The following is a 17,670-nucleotide window of genomic DNA, read 5'->3' as shown; positions in this document are numbered from 1 at the left end:
ATAAGGATTTAGATTGGGATTTAGTCCAATCTCAATCATCTTATCGGCCTAGGGTAGGGTGTCTACACATAAGTCCACGGTGGAGTAACTAACCAACATGTTTTAATCCTTATTTCACATACCAAATTTAGACTGTCGGATTATTTTATTAAAGTAATTTTAGAGCTTATTTGGTTTTTCAATTTTCTATCGAATGCAAAGTAAATGAGTTATGTTATCACTTCCACATGTTTGTACTTAAAGGGAGTGTTTGTTTTCTTATTTACAACTGAAAATAAAAGTAAATAAACAATCGTTTTTTCTATAAGAAATACACCGTAGCCGCCCATACACACTAAACTTTGATTTGACTTGACATTAATACCAAGAAAATTTTTCAAAATTTTGCAAGGCCCGCCATGATATATGTGTTAGGTCCAAGTCGTCCATTCGTTAAAACAACTCGTTTTAGGGCATAAATTGAAAATAGAGGCAAATCCAAAGTGCAAGTGTACCACAACACAAGAAACGCGGGGATTAAACGCATACCATTGAAAACTTCTTATGGGCCATAGGAGTTTTGTATCCAGCGATATTTGTGTTTTCCCTTCATCTGTGTCTGTGTGATCACATGAACAGGTTAGATCATGGATATAAATCAGTGTGGGACCCACATAAGGCTTCGCATTTCAACGATAGATGTCAATATCCCCTTGTTTGCTGCGATGTGGTCTAATTGAGCTTATAATTTATCTAATTTTTTGGCACAAGTGGTAAAATGATTTGATAAAATAGATAGACGGTGTGGATTGATTACAGCCATCATGGTGAGATCCAAAATTTTCATTCAGTCATTCCCACCCTTTTTTTTTTTTTTTTTTCAAAAAGTAAAATTTGAAATTCTAAGTATAATTACCCTCTATATTTCTTCTCTTCCAAACAATGGAAATAGGTTATAATTACCTATTTACCACCATTTACAATGGTAAATAGGAAAACAAATGGGCCCTAAATGAAAATTATGGCTTATAATTCAAGCGCCAAATGCACTAGGAAAGAAAATTATAATATTATATTTTTACACTGTAAAACTAACCCTTTAACTTTGATTTTTAGGCAAAACCAACAATATATCTAATCATCGTTGAAGTCAAATTTAAATAATATCACTATACAGTTACAAGAATAAATAATTATTATATATTGTAAAGAGTAAATAACCATTACTTATTTATATCAAATTTAAGATTGTAACTGGAAAACCAAACAACCCATAATACAGTTGCTACTTCAACTACTCTGTAATATCATCAACGTGCCATATATAGAAATAAATTAGTAGCCTAACAGGACATATGTTACATTCGCCGCTCTCCTTGTGCGAGCCATCGTATCTTTCATATAAAAATAAAACACTGTTAACGAATTATAACTGGGCCACACCGAGTGAACTTTCAGTGGTTATGGTAGCAACGTAACATGGTCCTCATTGGCATGATCCGCATGATTTTTAAATTACATATATCAAATAATGGTTTTCACGTGATGGACGGAATAGATCTCACATGGTCAGCATGGTCGACCCCACAAAGGTCGTGTGTTTTTTAAACAGGTGACGAATCTCATCCAGTATTTTTGTTGCACCTATATGGGTAGTCTGATAGTCAGATGAAGGACGTGTCATGATGGTACGTGTGTCGTGTAGTGGCGCGCGTGTGGCTACCAAAACCTTCATAGGTGTATCTACGTGGACTAGTAGTATTTAGTACTTTGTCTACTTACCGCCTTTTCTTGCTCTCTCCTCTCCAATTATTTCCATTCTGGACCCAACCAGAAAACCAGTCTGGTTTCTGGTTTCTACTCTCTTTTCTCTTAACCTGCGCACCCCCACCCACCTTAAAATGCACGCCCTCCCCTTCCCTACTCCTTCCCCACCAAAACCCATGTCTCCTTTTCTCTGCCTGGTGCTTTTATAGGACTGGGCAGTGGCAATCTTGTAAAATATGGACTTTGGGGTACTGGGCTTGGATGGTAATGAAGGTGGCCTTTCTCACCTGGTTTCAGAGGCTGAAGCTAGGCAGAGAGGCTTTGGGTCTGGGTTTCTCAAGCAAGGGAGGTCTGGGGTTGTGGAGGATGAATGGATGGGATTGAAAATGGCAAGGAATGATGATGGTGGGGTGTCTAAGCCAATGCTGGTTCAATCAAAGGGCCCTCTTTTGAGATCTAATTCTCTGTTTTCAGATGGAGGGCAGCAGCAGCTGCTGCTTAGCTTCTCATCACCTAAATCAGATGGTGGTTTGGTCAGCAGTGAGGGAGTAGTGGAGAGGAGTTATCAAAATGGGAGCTTGGGTTGTTACAACACTTCATCTATTTATGCTAGGAATGCAGGTAGTTGGATGGGAAATGCATGTGAATGTTATGTGCATGGATTAGACTCAGATTTATATTATTTATTTATTTATTTATCGGTGGGGTTGTTTGGATGTGTGATTTGGGAATATGGGTTTTTGGTAATTTGGGTTATGGAGCTGGAAAGATTATTATTTTTGAGGGAGAGTTTTTTTTCTTTTTTCTTTTTTTTTCTTTTTTACATGCATGGAATTATGAATTGGTATATGGGTTTCTGGTAATGTGGGTTTTTTTGGTTGAAAAATTGGAGTTATTTATTTATTTATTTATTTTTGTTGATGTTTTTGGGTTTGGATGGATTTGTGATTTGGAAGATGGGTTTTTAGTAATATGGGGTTTTGGGGTGGAAAAACTATTATTTTATTTATTTATTTTGGTGTTGTGTATGGTCTTCTTATTTATTTATTTTTGGGCGTGGATGGAGATTTGATCTGGGAGATGGCTTTGCGCTAATGTGGGTTTCTGGGTGGAAAGATTGGACTTTTTTAAGGAAAAGATGGAGCTGTTTTGTTGGGTTTGGATTCTTGTACTGGTCGGAGGAGAGACAAGGTCTTTTCAAGGCACAACAGGTCTTTGTTTTGAGTCTTGTCAAGAAAAGTTATATGTTTTCTAAGTCTTTAACTTACCCAGGTTTCAATGCTTAGAGATTGAGGGGTGTGTTTGTGTGTTTACCCTTTTTTCTTTAAAACAGTTGATGAATCCTCACTCCTAACAGGAAATTTTTTTTTTTTTTTTTATTTTTTCAAGGAAAAGGGGATTCGAACAGTAGAACTGTAGGGAGCAGACATTAATTTCCTTTGGTTCCCCCGCCCCCGGCGGGTAGCGTATGTTAAAATAAAAATTCCCAAAAAAAAAAACAGAGAGAGATAGAGAGAAAGAATGTCATGATCTTTTTCACCTTGCTAAGCTTCCTTAAAATTTCCAGACAAGTCATTGGCTCGTGTTTCGCTGCCAGGCCTCCTTCAGCGTTTCTTCTTTCCCTTCGTTATTATTTTTATGACTCTTTTCGTCACAGTTGAAATGTAGTTCTGAGTCTGGTTTGTCTGTCTTCTTTTTCATCTTCTAATCTGTTATTCTGTGTTCAGGTCTGGCTTCTGGAGGCATGCATGGGGTTTTGGCAGGGGTTAGAGGCCCATTCACTCCATCTCAGTGGATGGAGTTAGAGCATCAGGCCTTGATCTACAAATACCTCAATGCAAATGTTCCTATACCATCTAATCTACTCATCCCCATCAGGAAAAGCCTCAATCCATCTGGGTTTTCTGGATTTTCAGCTGGATCTTTCAGACCCAATACATGTAAGCATCTCCCTCTCCCTCGTTAGAAGGTTTTGATCTTTTCATGTTCTTGAAGTAGGATTCAACAGGAAATATCTCTCTCCCTTTATAGACAAATGCTGCTTAAAAACCAATTTTGAAATCATGGTTTTTCTAAATTGTATTGATTTTGATCCCAATACATGTAAATCTGTGATTCTAGCAAATGAAGCTACTGTACTTGATGTGGCGATCATGTGGATTTTTTTTTAACTTTTTGTTATTTTTAGTTCAAAAGATTTGTTTTTTTTTTTTTTTTAAAAATATATTATTATGTAGGGGGCTGGGGATCTTTCCACCTGGGTTTTACCGGCAACACGGATCCAGAGCCAGGTAGATGTCGTCGGACTGATGGGAAGAAATGGCGGTGCTCGAGAGATGCAGTTGCCGATCAGAAGTACTGTGAGCGGCACATGAACCGCGGCCGCCATCGTTCAAGAAAGCCTGTGGAAGGCCAGATTGGCCATGCCTCCTCTGGCATGGCTGCTGCCACAAAGGCAATGGCAATTGCCTCCTCGGCAGCTTCAGCTGCTTCAATCAGCTGCCCAGCCAACAGCGACGCCCTTGCTCACCAGCAGACGAAGAGCTTGCAGACTGGTGCTGATCCATCCGTGACGCCGATGAGCAGGTACACTACATCCAATTGGTGGAATGTTACCTGTAGAAGCCCATCTGGAATTGTTCTGTGTGCGAGATCTAGGCCATTTATCAGGTGGACCCTATGATAAATGTATCCTAGCCAAAATAAGGCCACTCAACTTGTCTGGTAGGCCATTCATGTATGAAAAAGGATGCCTTAAAAAGGATAACCAACCCTCCATTTGCTGCCTGCTTGATAAGTGGACTGGCCTGATTCTGCACTAGGAAACTTTCACCATTTGGGCCTGCTTGATGAACCGTTGGGATGTGTTGCATCTGCCACCTCGGCACATTGCAAGTAAAATCCCTGTTCATTTTTGTTTTCTTTTTGTTTCTCATTTGAATTTCAATTACATTTATCTTGATCTAGAACAATGTGGATGCCTTTTCAATTCATTGCTTTCTCTTTCTGTAAAAGTAGTAGGTATTGTTTCTTCTTTTGTTCATCTGAAAGTGACCACTGTTTGTAGTTGAGATTCCTTGAGTAGGATTGAATTATGATTGTTAGATTTCCCACCAAACCCATGTGAGAGGATTCCATGATCCTTAGTTCAAGAGTGGCCCATTGCTCATTGATCCAGACTGTTTGTCCAGAGGGCCCCACCAGTGATGGAACATGCTACATAGATCTCCCAAATTAGAACCATCCTACCCATTCCTCCATTATATGTAGGCCTTGCTACATTTCTTCTTAAACATCAGTTTTTGCATGCGGGGTGGTGACACCGATCTCTGTAGTGGCAGGACTTCATGGGGCCCACCTGTGATGTATGTATTTTATCCACACTGTCCATCTGTTTTGCAAACTCATTTTAGGCCATGAGCCCAGAATTGAAGTATATCCAAAGCTCAAGTGGACCACACCACAGGAATGGGGATAATGAGGTTCAATGTTGAAACCTTCCTAGGGCCCACATTGATGTTTATCTGTTATCCAACCTGTTGATGAGGTCACACAGACCTGAATGAAGGGAAAACACAAATATCAGCTTGATCCAAAACTTCTGTGGCCCCCAAGAAGTTTTCAACGATAGGCGTTCAATCCCCACTGTTTCCTGTGGTGTGGTCCTCTTGAGCTTTGGATATGCTTCAATTTTGGGCTCATTGCCTAAAATGATGGATGGCGTGGATAAAACACATACATCACGGTGGGCCCCAGAGAATCCTGCCATCACGGAGGTCGATGGCGGCAAGGTCCCCACATTCTCAGTTCCTAGGCCACTACCAAAGGATTGAAAATTTTTCAGCATCATCCATCACAGTGGGCCCATCAATTCAGTGGGTCTAGATCAGCAGACCATGGGGTCTGCTCTTGCTAACCAAGCGGATCATATAATTCCTCCTGTTTGGCTTATCAAAAATCATTTATACAAGGCCTAGTTGCAGAATAGTCATTTTGAAAAGATCAAGTCTCTCTTGTTATTTTAGCACTATGAAAGGGCTTACGCAACAAAGTTAAAAGGCAAGATTTTGTGGTCCTTGCATCCTAGATTCCCTACAGATAAATGTGTGGCCCACATCAGTGCTTTCCATCTCCTTTATCGTCTTCTTTTATGATTTGTATTCTTTTGCAGGATCTTAATGAACAAATCGAATGTTGATGACAGAATACAAGATTCGCAGACTCTATCCATGCTATCTTCCATTCCACTGAAATCAAAAGAGGTACAATTCACCATTCCAAAAGAGCATCTTGCATTCGAAGAAGAATACTCTAAAATGGAATCCGGTCTCGTTTCCTCCAATTCCCTTCTGAACATGCAGAGAAGCTCCTACGTGGAGAGCGGAAACTTCCACACTTCCCATGATCTCAATGACCGCGAACCACAATCCCATCCTTTCCGTCATTTCATAGACGACTGGCCAAAGAGCCGGTCCGACCACTCAGCCATCACGTGGCCTGAAGTAGATGAGGTCCGATCAGATAGGACTCAGCTCTCAATTTCAATACCAGTTACTTCCTCAGACTTCTCGTCGTCCACTTCCTCACCCACACAAGAAAAACTCACCCTCTCTCCGTTGAAGCTGTCACGAGAGTTTGACCCAGTTCAGATGGGCCTAGGAGTAGGTGGGACCCTCAATGATGCAGCACAGAGGCAGGCAAGTTGGATACCCATATCTTGGGAGACCTCAATGGGGGGACCTCTAGGAGAGGCTTTGAACAATGCCAATAACACCCCAACTGACCAAAAGTACTCGGCATCGGCCCTTAACCTAATGACCGAAGGGTGGGATGCAAGCCCACGGTTGCGATCCTCTCCGACCGATGTCCTACAAAAGACCACCTTCACATCAATCTCTAACAGCAGCAGTGGGAGCAGCCCAAGGGCTGAGAACAACAAAGCCTGTGACCACACTAGCCTCTGCGACAATCTATACGGCTCGGCTTTTGTAAATTCCACCATCCCTTTATTGTAAGCTTTTTTTGAGTGACGAGAAACTACAACAAGACCTAAAGAAAATCCAAAAAAACTACTTGGGTGATGGAAGAAAGATTGAGAACTATCAATCCACATGAAGAACAGTTAATTTAGGAACTTAATTCTATTTAATTCTCTTTGTTTTCTTGTGTTTTTCCTTGTATGGTATTGGGAAGCGACGGCCGGCAATCTTGGGCCGATCAGGACCGATGTCGGCCATTTTGGGTTGCCGATCAACGGTTATTTATGCTTAGGAATTTCGTTCTATGTATTTCTGTTGTTATTTTTCCATGACTTTGCTCATCTACTTTAATTGAGGATATGTACAGAATGTTTGGCTTCTAGTTTGTACTAGTGTGTTGCTATGGTGCAGTGCTCTAGACCATTGGTCTGATGGAACTTATCCCAAAATTATCCTTGATTGTAATGTCCTAGCCATCTGATCTTTTGGGTCATTTGTTGGTTGAATGAGGGTCATTGCTATGTTTCCTTTCTGATGTAGGGATGGACTTGGTGAGGTCGATCACCGTTTTCCTAGAAGAGATAATTACTCCGAATCCACGAAGCTGTTCTGGACTCCTCGGAGATTCCTCGAATTCATGTGGGAAAATAGGAAAGTAGAAATAAATTCAAAAATAAATTAATTGATGATAAAAACAAAATTACAAGCCTTTAAATAGTAATTTCAAACCTATGAAGAAGTTTTAGAATCAAACTCCAATTCATACTCCATAAAAATGTGACTTGCTATAAAAATATGGTTTTTGGCAAAAAAATAATAAGTTTCCAATTTGACCTAACCATGTTATTTTCCTAATTTTTAAAGCTCTTTTCATGTTGGGCACTTCCTAAAGCTCAAAGGATCAAGAGTTGTGATCGTGGGCAACCCGGCGTAGTTGGGTTGGGTTGCTAAAGTAGCTTCTCCTACCCAAAATCATATATAGTATGTTGAATAACTTATTCTGGTTTGTGAGGTATGCCTGTTTTAGGGTTCTGACGGTCTTGATCACTTCCGCCTCCCATTTGGCCTTCTTTTGTCCATCGTGGACATGAAAGTGTCCGCAACTCGCACTGCATCACAATCTTAGCCATTTATTTGCAGGTCATTGTTGTCGATTGGAGGGTTAAGATTGAGGAGATGCATGAGGCATTTGCCATCCACGCGAGGTTTTGAGGCTGCAACAAGACCCATGTTGCTCGTCCGAGTTGACTCTGACTCAGTCGGACCTAATCTAGTTCGCACCACCGTCACCTGCATGAGTCACCATGGACTAGGCTAGCTGGGCTGAGTTGTGACTCGGCTCGAGACTGAATGAGCCACTCCGAGTCACTGAGTTCCAAGTCCCTGCATCCACGACCAGAGATCTTGTGATTCACCATTACACAGTGGTCTGCCTCTAGTTGTGGAGTTCTTGTTTAGACAAGATCACTCCTTGCAGGTGGGGCCCACCTTTAACTGATATATATCGTTCATTTGTTGGGGACACGCTCTGGATGTGCTATATTACATTTTGACCCATGCATTTTTCAGGCATACAATCCTACGGTTGGGATGGTCTGATGGTGGGAATTTGTAGCGGCATCACTAATCCATAGAGAGGCCCACCATATGAATGGTCTGGATCAGTGAAAAGCGTACCCAACCTGAATGGGTTGTGGGACTGGATTTCAGCGGCTGCCTCCATTGCATGGGATATTTTCCTCTTCTTTCAACATCAACATAAAAAGCTGATTCCTTTGCGACGCTGGTGTATGTCCGGTTTCCCTTTTGCATGATACTTTTCTTCTGTGCGTTTGTCCTACTTTTATGCAAGCTTGACTTATGGAATGGAATCTCATCCCTTCATTTATTTTTGTCGCTTGCAATCAAATCTCTCCATTTCCTATGTGTTATTTGATATGCATCGAAAATTATCATAAAATCCATGTGAATTAGAATTTTTAGCTGTATCTTGCAACGTGTGCAATCGAAATTTTCTAAAATTTATGTGAATGTGTTTCGCATCTTATATTTAAAATGACGGAGAGAGAGAAAAATGTATGACATCACTTGTCAATTCATGATAAGTGAAATTCATGTAAAATGGAATTACATGATTTAGCCATGAATTTTATTTTTTTTTAAAAGACAAAATAGCACATTTTAAATATTTGATTTGAATTCGAATCCATTCACATCGAAATACACTTCCAAACGCAGCAATTACACACTTCCAAACTGACCCTGTCACCCTAATGTGTTTTGACACTGGCACCATCTTTCCCTACAAGACTGTTGTACCCAGCTGAGTCCAACTGTCAAGAGACACTATGTATGTGACATCCATTCCGTCCATCAGCTGTCCCTTCCAATGTTAGACCTTAGGGTGAAATATGAGCCTAATGGACAACTGAGGTTGGACACACCACAGGGAACGATGGGGAATGGATGCCAACCATAGGTTTATGTATGGGGCCCACCACTGTGTGCGTGTGTTCCATTCATCCCGATCATCACCTGTAGTTCACCAGGATAAATGGGCGTTCCCACACCGGAATGATTTTACATTGGTCCAGTGAATGAAATAGGCCACAGTAATCAACGTATGCTGAATGGATGATCTTGGCCATTGCTGTGTGGCTGAACGTGGAGCATTATGAAACGAAAATTTCGATAGCTTGAACTAAACTACACAAATCAATGCTCAGGATTAATTTGCATATGGGCAATGACGGATTCTGGCAATCTTGAGATTGAGATGCAATATATAGACAAAACAAAATCCAAATCCAAATCCAAATCCAACTAATCCTGAGGTGACAGATTCAGAAGGAAGCGGATTGCATGCTGCCCTTGCCTGGACCATAATCCGTCTAGGCAGGGCTCTGTGGATTCCACTGTGATGCATGGGTTCTATCTACGCTGTCCATCCATTTTTACAGATCATATTATAATATGAACCCAAAAATGAGTTGGATCCAAGGCTCAAGTGGACCACACGGTGGGAATTGAACTCTCACCATTAAAAACTTATTGTGAACGGCAGAAGTTTTGGATCAATCTGATATTTGTTTTTTCCCTTCATTCATGTCTAAATGACATTATGAATAGGTTAGATGACAAATAAACATCATGGGTGGCCATTAGGAAGGTTTCAACTATGAGTTTCATTATTGCCGCTGCTTCCTCTGGTGCGGTTGACTTGAGCATTGGACCTGCCTAAATTTTAGAGTAATGTTAGAGTCAACGTTAAAATGATCTGAGAAAATGGATGGACGGCGTGGATAAAACCCATACATAACGGTGGGCCCCACAGAGCTCCTATATGGACACATTAAGGATTTAATGCGTCCAGGAAGCAATCCACTTCTGATTGATTGTGTCCTGCCCCTCCTGGACTATAATATGTCCGGGAAGGGCTATGTAGGGCCCATTGTGATGTATGCCGTCCATCCATTCTTCGATGATCTGGCAGTGTGATAGATGGTACACAGGCACCTTAGTAAATACTTATAAATTGCATAAACTGGCGTAGAAGAAATTTAAATTGAACTATTAAAGCTATGGAATGTAGTTTTGATCTATCATAAACCAAAAATAAAGATTATTTTATTATCTATCAAGTTGGTAGGTATTTCTTGGACGGTTAAATAATGAAAATATCCAATAGCCCTATCTCAACCAATGTGCCTGACAGTGGGTCCCACAGTTTAGTCAATTTTATTTTAGCTTATATATGCCATGTGTATAATTTATTTAATTTAAACTTATATATGCCATATGTAAGATTTCTTTAATTTTATCTTCTCTATGCCATGCGTACAATTTGTAAGTGCCTGTGTATCAAGCGTCATGCCGCCAGAGTATCAAATATCCATAGAAGTGGAATGGCCATAGAAGCTTAGGTGACTTTCACCCAGCCATAATCAGATGGGGATTAACAGGAATATTCTTTACCCCAAAAAATCAAGGTGGGCCACTCATAAGGTGAGCGGCCTTGATACATAGTCTAGCCTGATCTTTTGGTTAGACTCATGCTTGCAGTTAGCCCCACCCAACAGATGGCTCAGATTTCTCACAGACTGAACCGTGGGCACAATGTCACATGAACAGGGCTGTTAATCAGGTCAGTCCACTCATCAGATGGACTGGCACCATATGGATCAGTGGCCTTAGCAGCAGTCCACATTCAACCTGTAAACTGACTACTGGGTGGTCAGATTTATCCAATCACTGTGATGATTGTATATAAACAATTCATAGAGTGGCCATTGGATTATTACTACTAATCCTTACATGTTTGGATTGAGAGTAAACTAAGAAAATGCAACGGAAAGTAAAACTATGACTATTGGGTTGGGCTTAGGCATGATGTATCAGGTCGGTCTCGGACTTGGACTATACAAACACCAACCTGATAAAACTTGAGTTGCATTCGGGTCAAGGTATTGGGTTGCCCGACCTAACCCAAACTCGATCAATATATAAGTTATAAATTATAATTGAGTGCAGATTGTCTACATTGAAGGCACAGGAAATTTCAGTGCAGTCGGGTTTCATTGATTCACGTCATGTCATTTCAGATGACTCAATCAAACAAGATACACAGGATTTCTCTCCCAAAAAGACTTAAGTGTCACACAACATGACTTTTAAAGTAATAGTTGTCCTACATTTTAGCTTATTTGTTTAGAAAAAATAATTTTTTTACTATAAATAACTTCATACATAATTAATAACATTATATATACAAAAAATTAGATGTATATTGAAAATATAATAAACTAATATAATAACGAAAACATTAGCATGTATCCACCTAATGGAGCTCGCTTGGGTTGGGCTTGGGTTGAGAATTCCCAACCTGAGGTTGGGTTAGGTTGAGGTATAGGAACCTTGGGTTGGGCTAGGGTTGAGCGCCAACCCAACCCGGGCAGACTTTCAACCCTCGTAAACCAAGACCAACTATGGGGAAAGGAAACCCTTATGCTTCTGATGGTGAATTTAAATTATCCATCCTCATGTGGGCTCAGCCCCTCAGCATTCACCGCATTCAACGGGTCTAACTGTTATATAAATGTCAAGAAAATAAACAGTCCATATTGACTAAGGGAAAGGACCAATCATTTTTATGGACTGTTTATCAATAAGCCTCCCTTTCATAACCCACACTTTGCAAGAATTTCTGACCGGATCATCCTAATCATCCATATAACGGGTAAGAAAAAGGACGGCCTTAGATCAATTCTAAGAAAAATGTGTGATCATCTGTCTTGATTGTCCACTAAGGATGGCAGAAGATATCCATTTACCCTTTCACCTAACATCTCAGTCCAAGAAAATCAGAATTCGGTATTAATAGTTGTCATGGGTAAAATTGGATTGGCGGAATCAACCAAACAATTTTAAATAGATGAAGGCAATGAAGGCAAATAGCTCATATGAGAGATCGAGAAAGAGCTGGGCATCGGTACCATGCCAAGCTCAACCTCTATGACTAATCTAGGCAATAGCCATGAGCGGTTGCCTTGGTCTCCTAGTCAACATTTCATTGTTGCGACCAAGGTACATTTATGGGCGCCAACTTGATTATCAAATTCGACCCCGATCACCAACTAAGCTTGATCTGCATGACCCCGTCCAAATTGACTTAGAGGTCAGCTTCGACTATCGACCACAACTTCCTCGGATGTCGACCACCATGAGATGTCTCATTTGTATGCGGAAATGATTATTTTCCCGAGATCTTCACCGAAAATCATGCCGAGATAAGTATTATATACCCAGGGGAAGATCCCTTGTATGATACGTATCCATAATACACGAAAGAAGTCTTCAAATATTATAAATAAGAGTCTTACTTATGGCAGAAGTTAGACGCTATTATCCTAATTCGACTACACCCAGAGTATGCTTATTATGAATTAGGCATCAGCTAACTATAACCAAGGAACCCATTGCCACTTGGTTTTGCTAGTGCACCACAGTCTAGCATGGATGACCAAATCTCAACATCAACAATGATGATAGATCGGATAACTAGAATCAACTTACCTCAAAAGTGTTTGGCCCAGGCAGCATCTCCAATAAGGCCCATCATATCAATGGTCAAGATCACTATACAATGGGTCTTGCAATCATGGACCGCGGCTTGTAAAAAATGGATGCATTGGGACATCTCTTCCCACAAAAATCAGATTTGTAAATAGGAAGTTTTACCCAATTCAAAAATATCGCTAGCGGTTGTCCTACTTCTAAGTGGAACAGATATGTGTTGCAATGTCAAACACACTTCCAACCTATTCACAGCCGTATCGTCCATCACGTGGTCCACTCTTGATTACAGCTTCTTTTCAAGAATCACCTTCATCGAAGCATAGGAACCAATCAACTGATGGTTATGAACCGTTCAGATAAAAGAAAAAGGGTCCAATCATCAATCTAGACCATCTTACTTTTGATTGCTTGTTTTAGAGAGATTAGTTTTGACGCCTGGGAAAATGAATGGTCAAAGATTGAATATAGGAAATTGTGTTTAATAATAGTTAATTATGTGGTCCCCACCACGGATTTACTGCTCTAATCAAGGGTAACTTTGATAAGATGCTTCTAACCATCTTATTAATGGTTAAAATTTCAGAAAACCTAAATTAAGTAATGAAAGAAGTCCAATTGTTGATCTAATTGTCCATCATCATGTACCATGTGTCTCTTAAGAAATTCTTAAAAATTAGATTAAAAGGCCAACAAGATGGACGACATCCATTGATCTGTGCCCATCCATCACGTGGGTTCCAAATTTAATCAGACCATTTAACTATATGATCCACAACAGTGAAAAAGTTAACTATGATTGCACGAAAATATGTGTAGATAACTTTTGATTGCATGTGCTTTGCAAGAATTACATTTCATCCAGTCATCCTAACCATCAAATCATTATGCTAGGGAATGAAAAGTAGAGCTGGGCAAAATTGGACCGACCTGATCTGAACAGAAGGACAGAATTGGGTCAGATCGAGTAGGCCCACTCAGATCCGTCCGTACATCGCGTCAAGTTTGGGTCACTGGCTAATCCGGATTGATCCGATCCATTGGATCCGATTCGATCAGCACAATATTCATTCAACATTGTTTCCTGTAATGTTGTCCACTTGAGATTGGGATATACCTCATTTTTGGTTTAAAACCATAAAATAATTTAGAAAAATAGATGGACGGCATGGATGAAATAAATATTTCATGGTAGTGTCCACAGAGCACTGACCACCAGCCATTGGCTAGTAGCGGGGGCGTAACCATTCAGTCCTCTCAAGCAGGGACGCGGATTGCGTCCTACCCCCTGATCCGTCCGGGCAGGGCTCTGTGGGGCCCACCGTGATGTAAGTTTTTATCCACGCTGTTCAAAGATTTTTTCAGAAAATTTTAATACGTGAACCAAAAAATGAGGGAGGTCCAAGGCTGAACTAGACCACACCAAAGGAACCTGCACTGATATGACACCCACCTTTGAAACCTTTCTAAGGGCTCACGTGATGTTTTTTTTACCATAAAACCTATTCATACGGTCATGTAGACGTAGATGAAGTGAAAACACAAATATCAGCTTGATCGGAAACTTCTCTGGCTCCCAAGAAGCTTTTAATGGTGGACGTTCAATCCTGACTTTGTGGTCCACTCAAGCCTTAAACCTGCCTCATTTTTTGATTCATATATTAAAATTTTCTGAAAAAATCGTTAAACGGCGTGGATAAAACATTTACATCATGGTGGGCCCCACAGAGCCCTGCCCGGACGGATTTCTGTCCGGGCGGGGGGAGGACGCGGTCATGGCTCGTGGTGCGTTGAGCACCGTGCTTGTCGGTTCAATGCAGTCAAGCTCATGAGAACTTCCCGTGACGTCGAGCTGTGTGGACCCCACCGTGACTCATGTCTAACATCAACACCGTTCATTTGATGAGTCCCCTTTAAATTATGAGATATCCCAAAAATCGGCCGTATACAGAACTTAGGTGGGCCATACCATCTAAAATCATGTGAAGACATTACTGAAACATATAAAAGCACTTGGTGGGGCCCACATAAAAATTGGAAGCATCTTAAACTTGGTATAACCCCTCCTTTAAGTCGGACACACATAATGGATGGTCTAGATTTGTGAACCACACCTCGGTGGGCCCAAAAAAATGATTATTAATGTTTTAATGGGAGGGTAACCCGTAACCCCTTTCAACTTTTGTTAGAAAAGGGATTGCCAGGTCACCCATGCGTGTGTATTGACGTCAGTACGTTATGTGGGTCCCATCATGAGGTATGTCTTATACCCAAACCGCCCATCCATTTGGCGGGCTCGTCTTAAAGCCTTACCCAAAAAATAAGACAGATCCAAAGATAAGTGGACCACAATGTAAAATTAAATAAATAAAAAATAAAAAATTATAAAAAAATTCTATCTGAACCGTACTCAACCCAATCTGACTTGGTTTGCGGTTTGCCTGAACGAGGCAGACAAGCAATGCAACGGATCGAATCGAGTCACGAATTGAATCGAGTTCGGGTCAGGCCAACCAACAGTGCAACGGATCGAATCGAGTCCAAGGACTCGGACTCAAACTCAATCCCGGATGTTCGGGTCATGCATTGAAAGTTCCGGAATAAGTCGAGTTGGACCCAATCCGGCCCAAATCAATGCCCACCTCTAATGACAAGCCACATTTTTTACTTGGTAGTTGCATTAATCACTTTGATTACATCATTTTAATCTCCAATGAATGGGAAAGAATATGAACACACTAGATTAGATATGTTTGAGATAAAGTAAAATTATTATTTTTTTTGTTGACAGATACATCTTGTTGATCTTACAAGATGCTTGGGTTTATAGAAGCCCCGGGACTCTTATTTATAATAGTTTCAAACATGTAGAAAACGTGTATAGACTTAGGTCATTCCATACGGCCCAAGCCCATTATGGCCCATTATAACAAATAGTTCTATCGCCTCAAATGGCATTTAATCGGAGACCCAATCATACCCATAATGGTGAAGAGATAGAGGGCATACTTCTTTTGAGAGTGAAAATGCGACCGTTGAATCAGTCAAATTTTATTCCAACAAAGTATCATAATCTCTAAACCATAATCTCAAACTGGTGAGTGAGAAATTTCTTAACCAATGAGATATCTCAACATTTTCTCAATTGTAATGATATCATTATGTTAGGGCTCACGTGATGGATAGTCCACATTAAAGGTCAAACCCACATGATGGATAGTGGATATTGAAGATGAGACCACATGATAAATGGCCAGCGGGCCCACATAATGCATGGTTCATATTATAGGTGGGTCCCAAATGATAAATGGCCCGCATCAAGATGTGGCCTCTCATAATGGACTTTTCACACCAAGGGGTCTCCACATGATAGACATTTCACATTTAACGGTGAGATCCATACGCATGGAGGATCCATCATCCACTTTCCAACATGATGAACAACCCAAATGTCTTAAAACATGAAGACTGCAGTTATCTATTCTTATGCCATAAGGGATATAGTCCATCTATGGTGATATCCATTTGCTTTTATAATCACTTTATTGAGATACTTATTTTTAATAAAAACCTTTTTCAGTTTTGAAAATATAATTTTACCAAACAAATTTATCATAAAGCAAGAGCTATAACCAAAAAAGCTTTATAAGATTTGTTTTTATTTGAAAAGCTCTTTATTAAGTTAGATGAGAGATGCCAAACGAGCCCCAAGAGTCACTAAAAGGTGATAGCTCAAAATCAGTAGTGTCCAAAATCAAAAGAGGTACACAGTTTGGAAAGCGATGCCAAAAACTACGGCCTAAATTTTGAAAAATAACATATCTTGGAAAACATACTTTGAATACTGGAATGATTCTAATCCACACCAAATATTGCCAATGGAATAGAGAGTCTAATCGGTTTTAACCTCAGCTATCACTAGATGATTCAACCACCAAGTCAGATGGGCTCTTCAGGTCCGGCCATCAACCTTTTATAAAGTTGGATGTTCCTGCTGGACCCTATTTGGTGCTTTTACATTAGGCGTTTGGCAATGAGGCTGAGATTAAGTCTCCCATCAAAAGAAAATGGGGCTTTTTTGGTTGGTTTGGAATATTATTCCTAGCTTTTATGTTTCCTATAATTTTTGAATGCTGAATTTATGAAATGTATACTGATCCTAATCAAAGATGTAAATTGGTATACACCCAAGAAACAAGATGTATTTGCATGGGCTAAGTTGTCCCATTTGCATGTCTCATATTTAAAATAATCATAAATCAAGCTCACAACTGTTAAAGCCGTCCATCCAACACGAACGATTTTAAATACTATAAGCAATTTATACTAGATGGGTGGCAATGGGTGGCCCACGTCTGCTTTTGGGCAAGCCTTTGAGCTTATGTTTTATAATAATCAATTTCTAAATCGGGCTTGGGCTTGAGCCATTTAATACTAATCATGACATGTAAGACATTTCAATTTTTGGAAATGTGTATTTTCACATACAGCCCACCATGATGCTTATCTGCATCCAACCTGTTCACAAGGTTGAACAACTGAGTGAAAGGAAACCATAGATATCATTTCGGTGTTGATAGGGGCCTACAGAACTTGGTGACATCAATGCACTTCCTTAAGTTTGATGGTGGCACATGTGCATGGTCAATGTCTGATTCCAGCATGAGCACAAAACCGAGCCTAGCCACCCTTTTGTTTACGAACTGGGTTGATGACCTTGAAATCATGGGGGTCGTTTGGATGCCTGTAAATTGGACTAATGATAAATGAATTACTGTGTTTGATGCTGAAAAATACCTACTACTTTACAGCTGCTAATAGTAAATGAAAGTTCAAATGAAATTCAACAGCTTTACAGCTTTGATTTCATTTA

General features: G+C 40.2%; 1 protein-coding gene across 1 annotated transcript; it reads left to right on the top strand.

Moving 5' to 3' along the window:
* Nucleotides 1–1,788: 1,788 nt before the first annotated feature.
* Nucleotides 1,789–7,107, top strand: LOC131228964 (growth-regulating factor 6-like). Its single transcript, XM_058224805.1, has 4 exons — nt 1,789–2,367; nt 3,474–3,686; nt 3,984–4,332; nt 5,918–7,107. The coding sequence occupies exons 1-4, from the start codon at nt 1,983–1,985 to the stop codon at nt 6,759–6,761; spliced, it is 1,791 nt and encodes a 596-aa protein (XP_058080788.1). The 5' UTR covers nt 1,789–1,982; the 3' UTR covers nt 6,762–7,107.
* The last annotated feature ends 10,563 nt before the right edge of the window (nt 7,108–17,670 follow it).

This window comes from Magnolia sinica, chromosome 16 (genome assembly GCF_029962835.1).
Source record: "Magnolia sinica isolate HGM2019 chromosome 16, MsV1, whole genome shotgun sequence".
NCBI lineage: Eukaryota > Viridiplantae > Streptophyta > Magnoliopsida > Magnoliales > Magnoliaceae > Magnolia > Magnolia sinica.
This window is presented reverse-complemented; position numbering and strand designations above follow the sequence as displayed.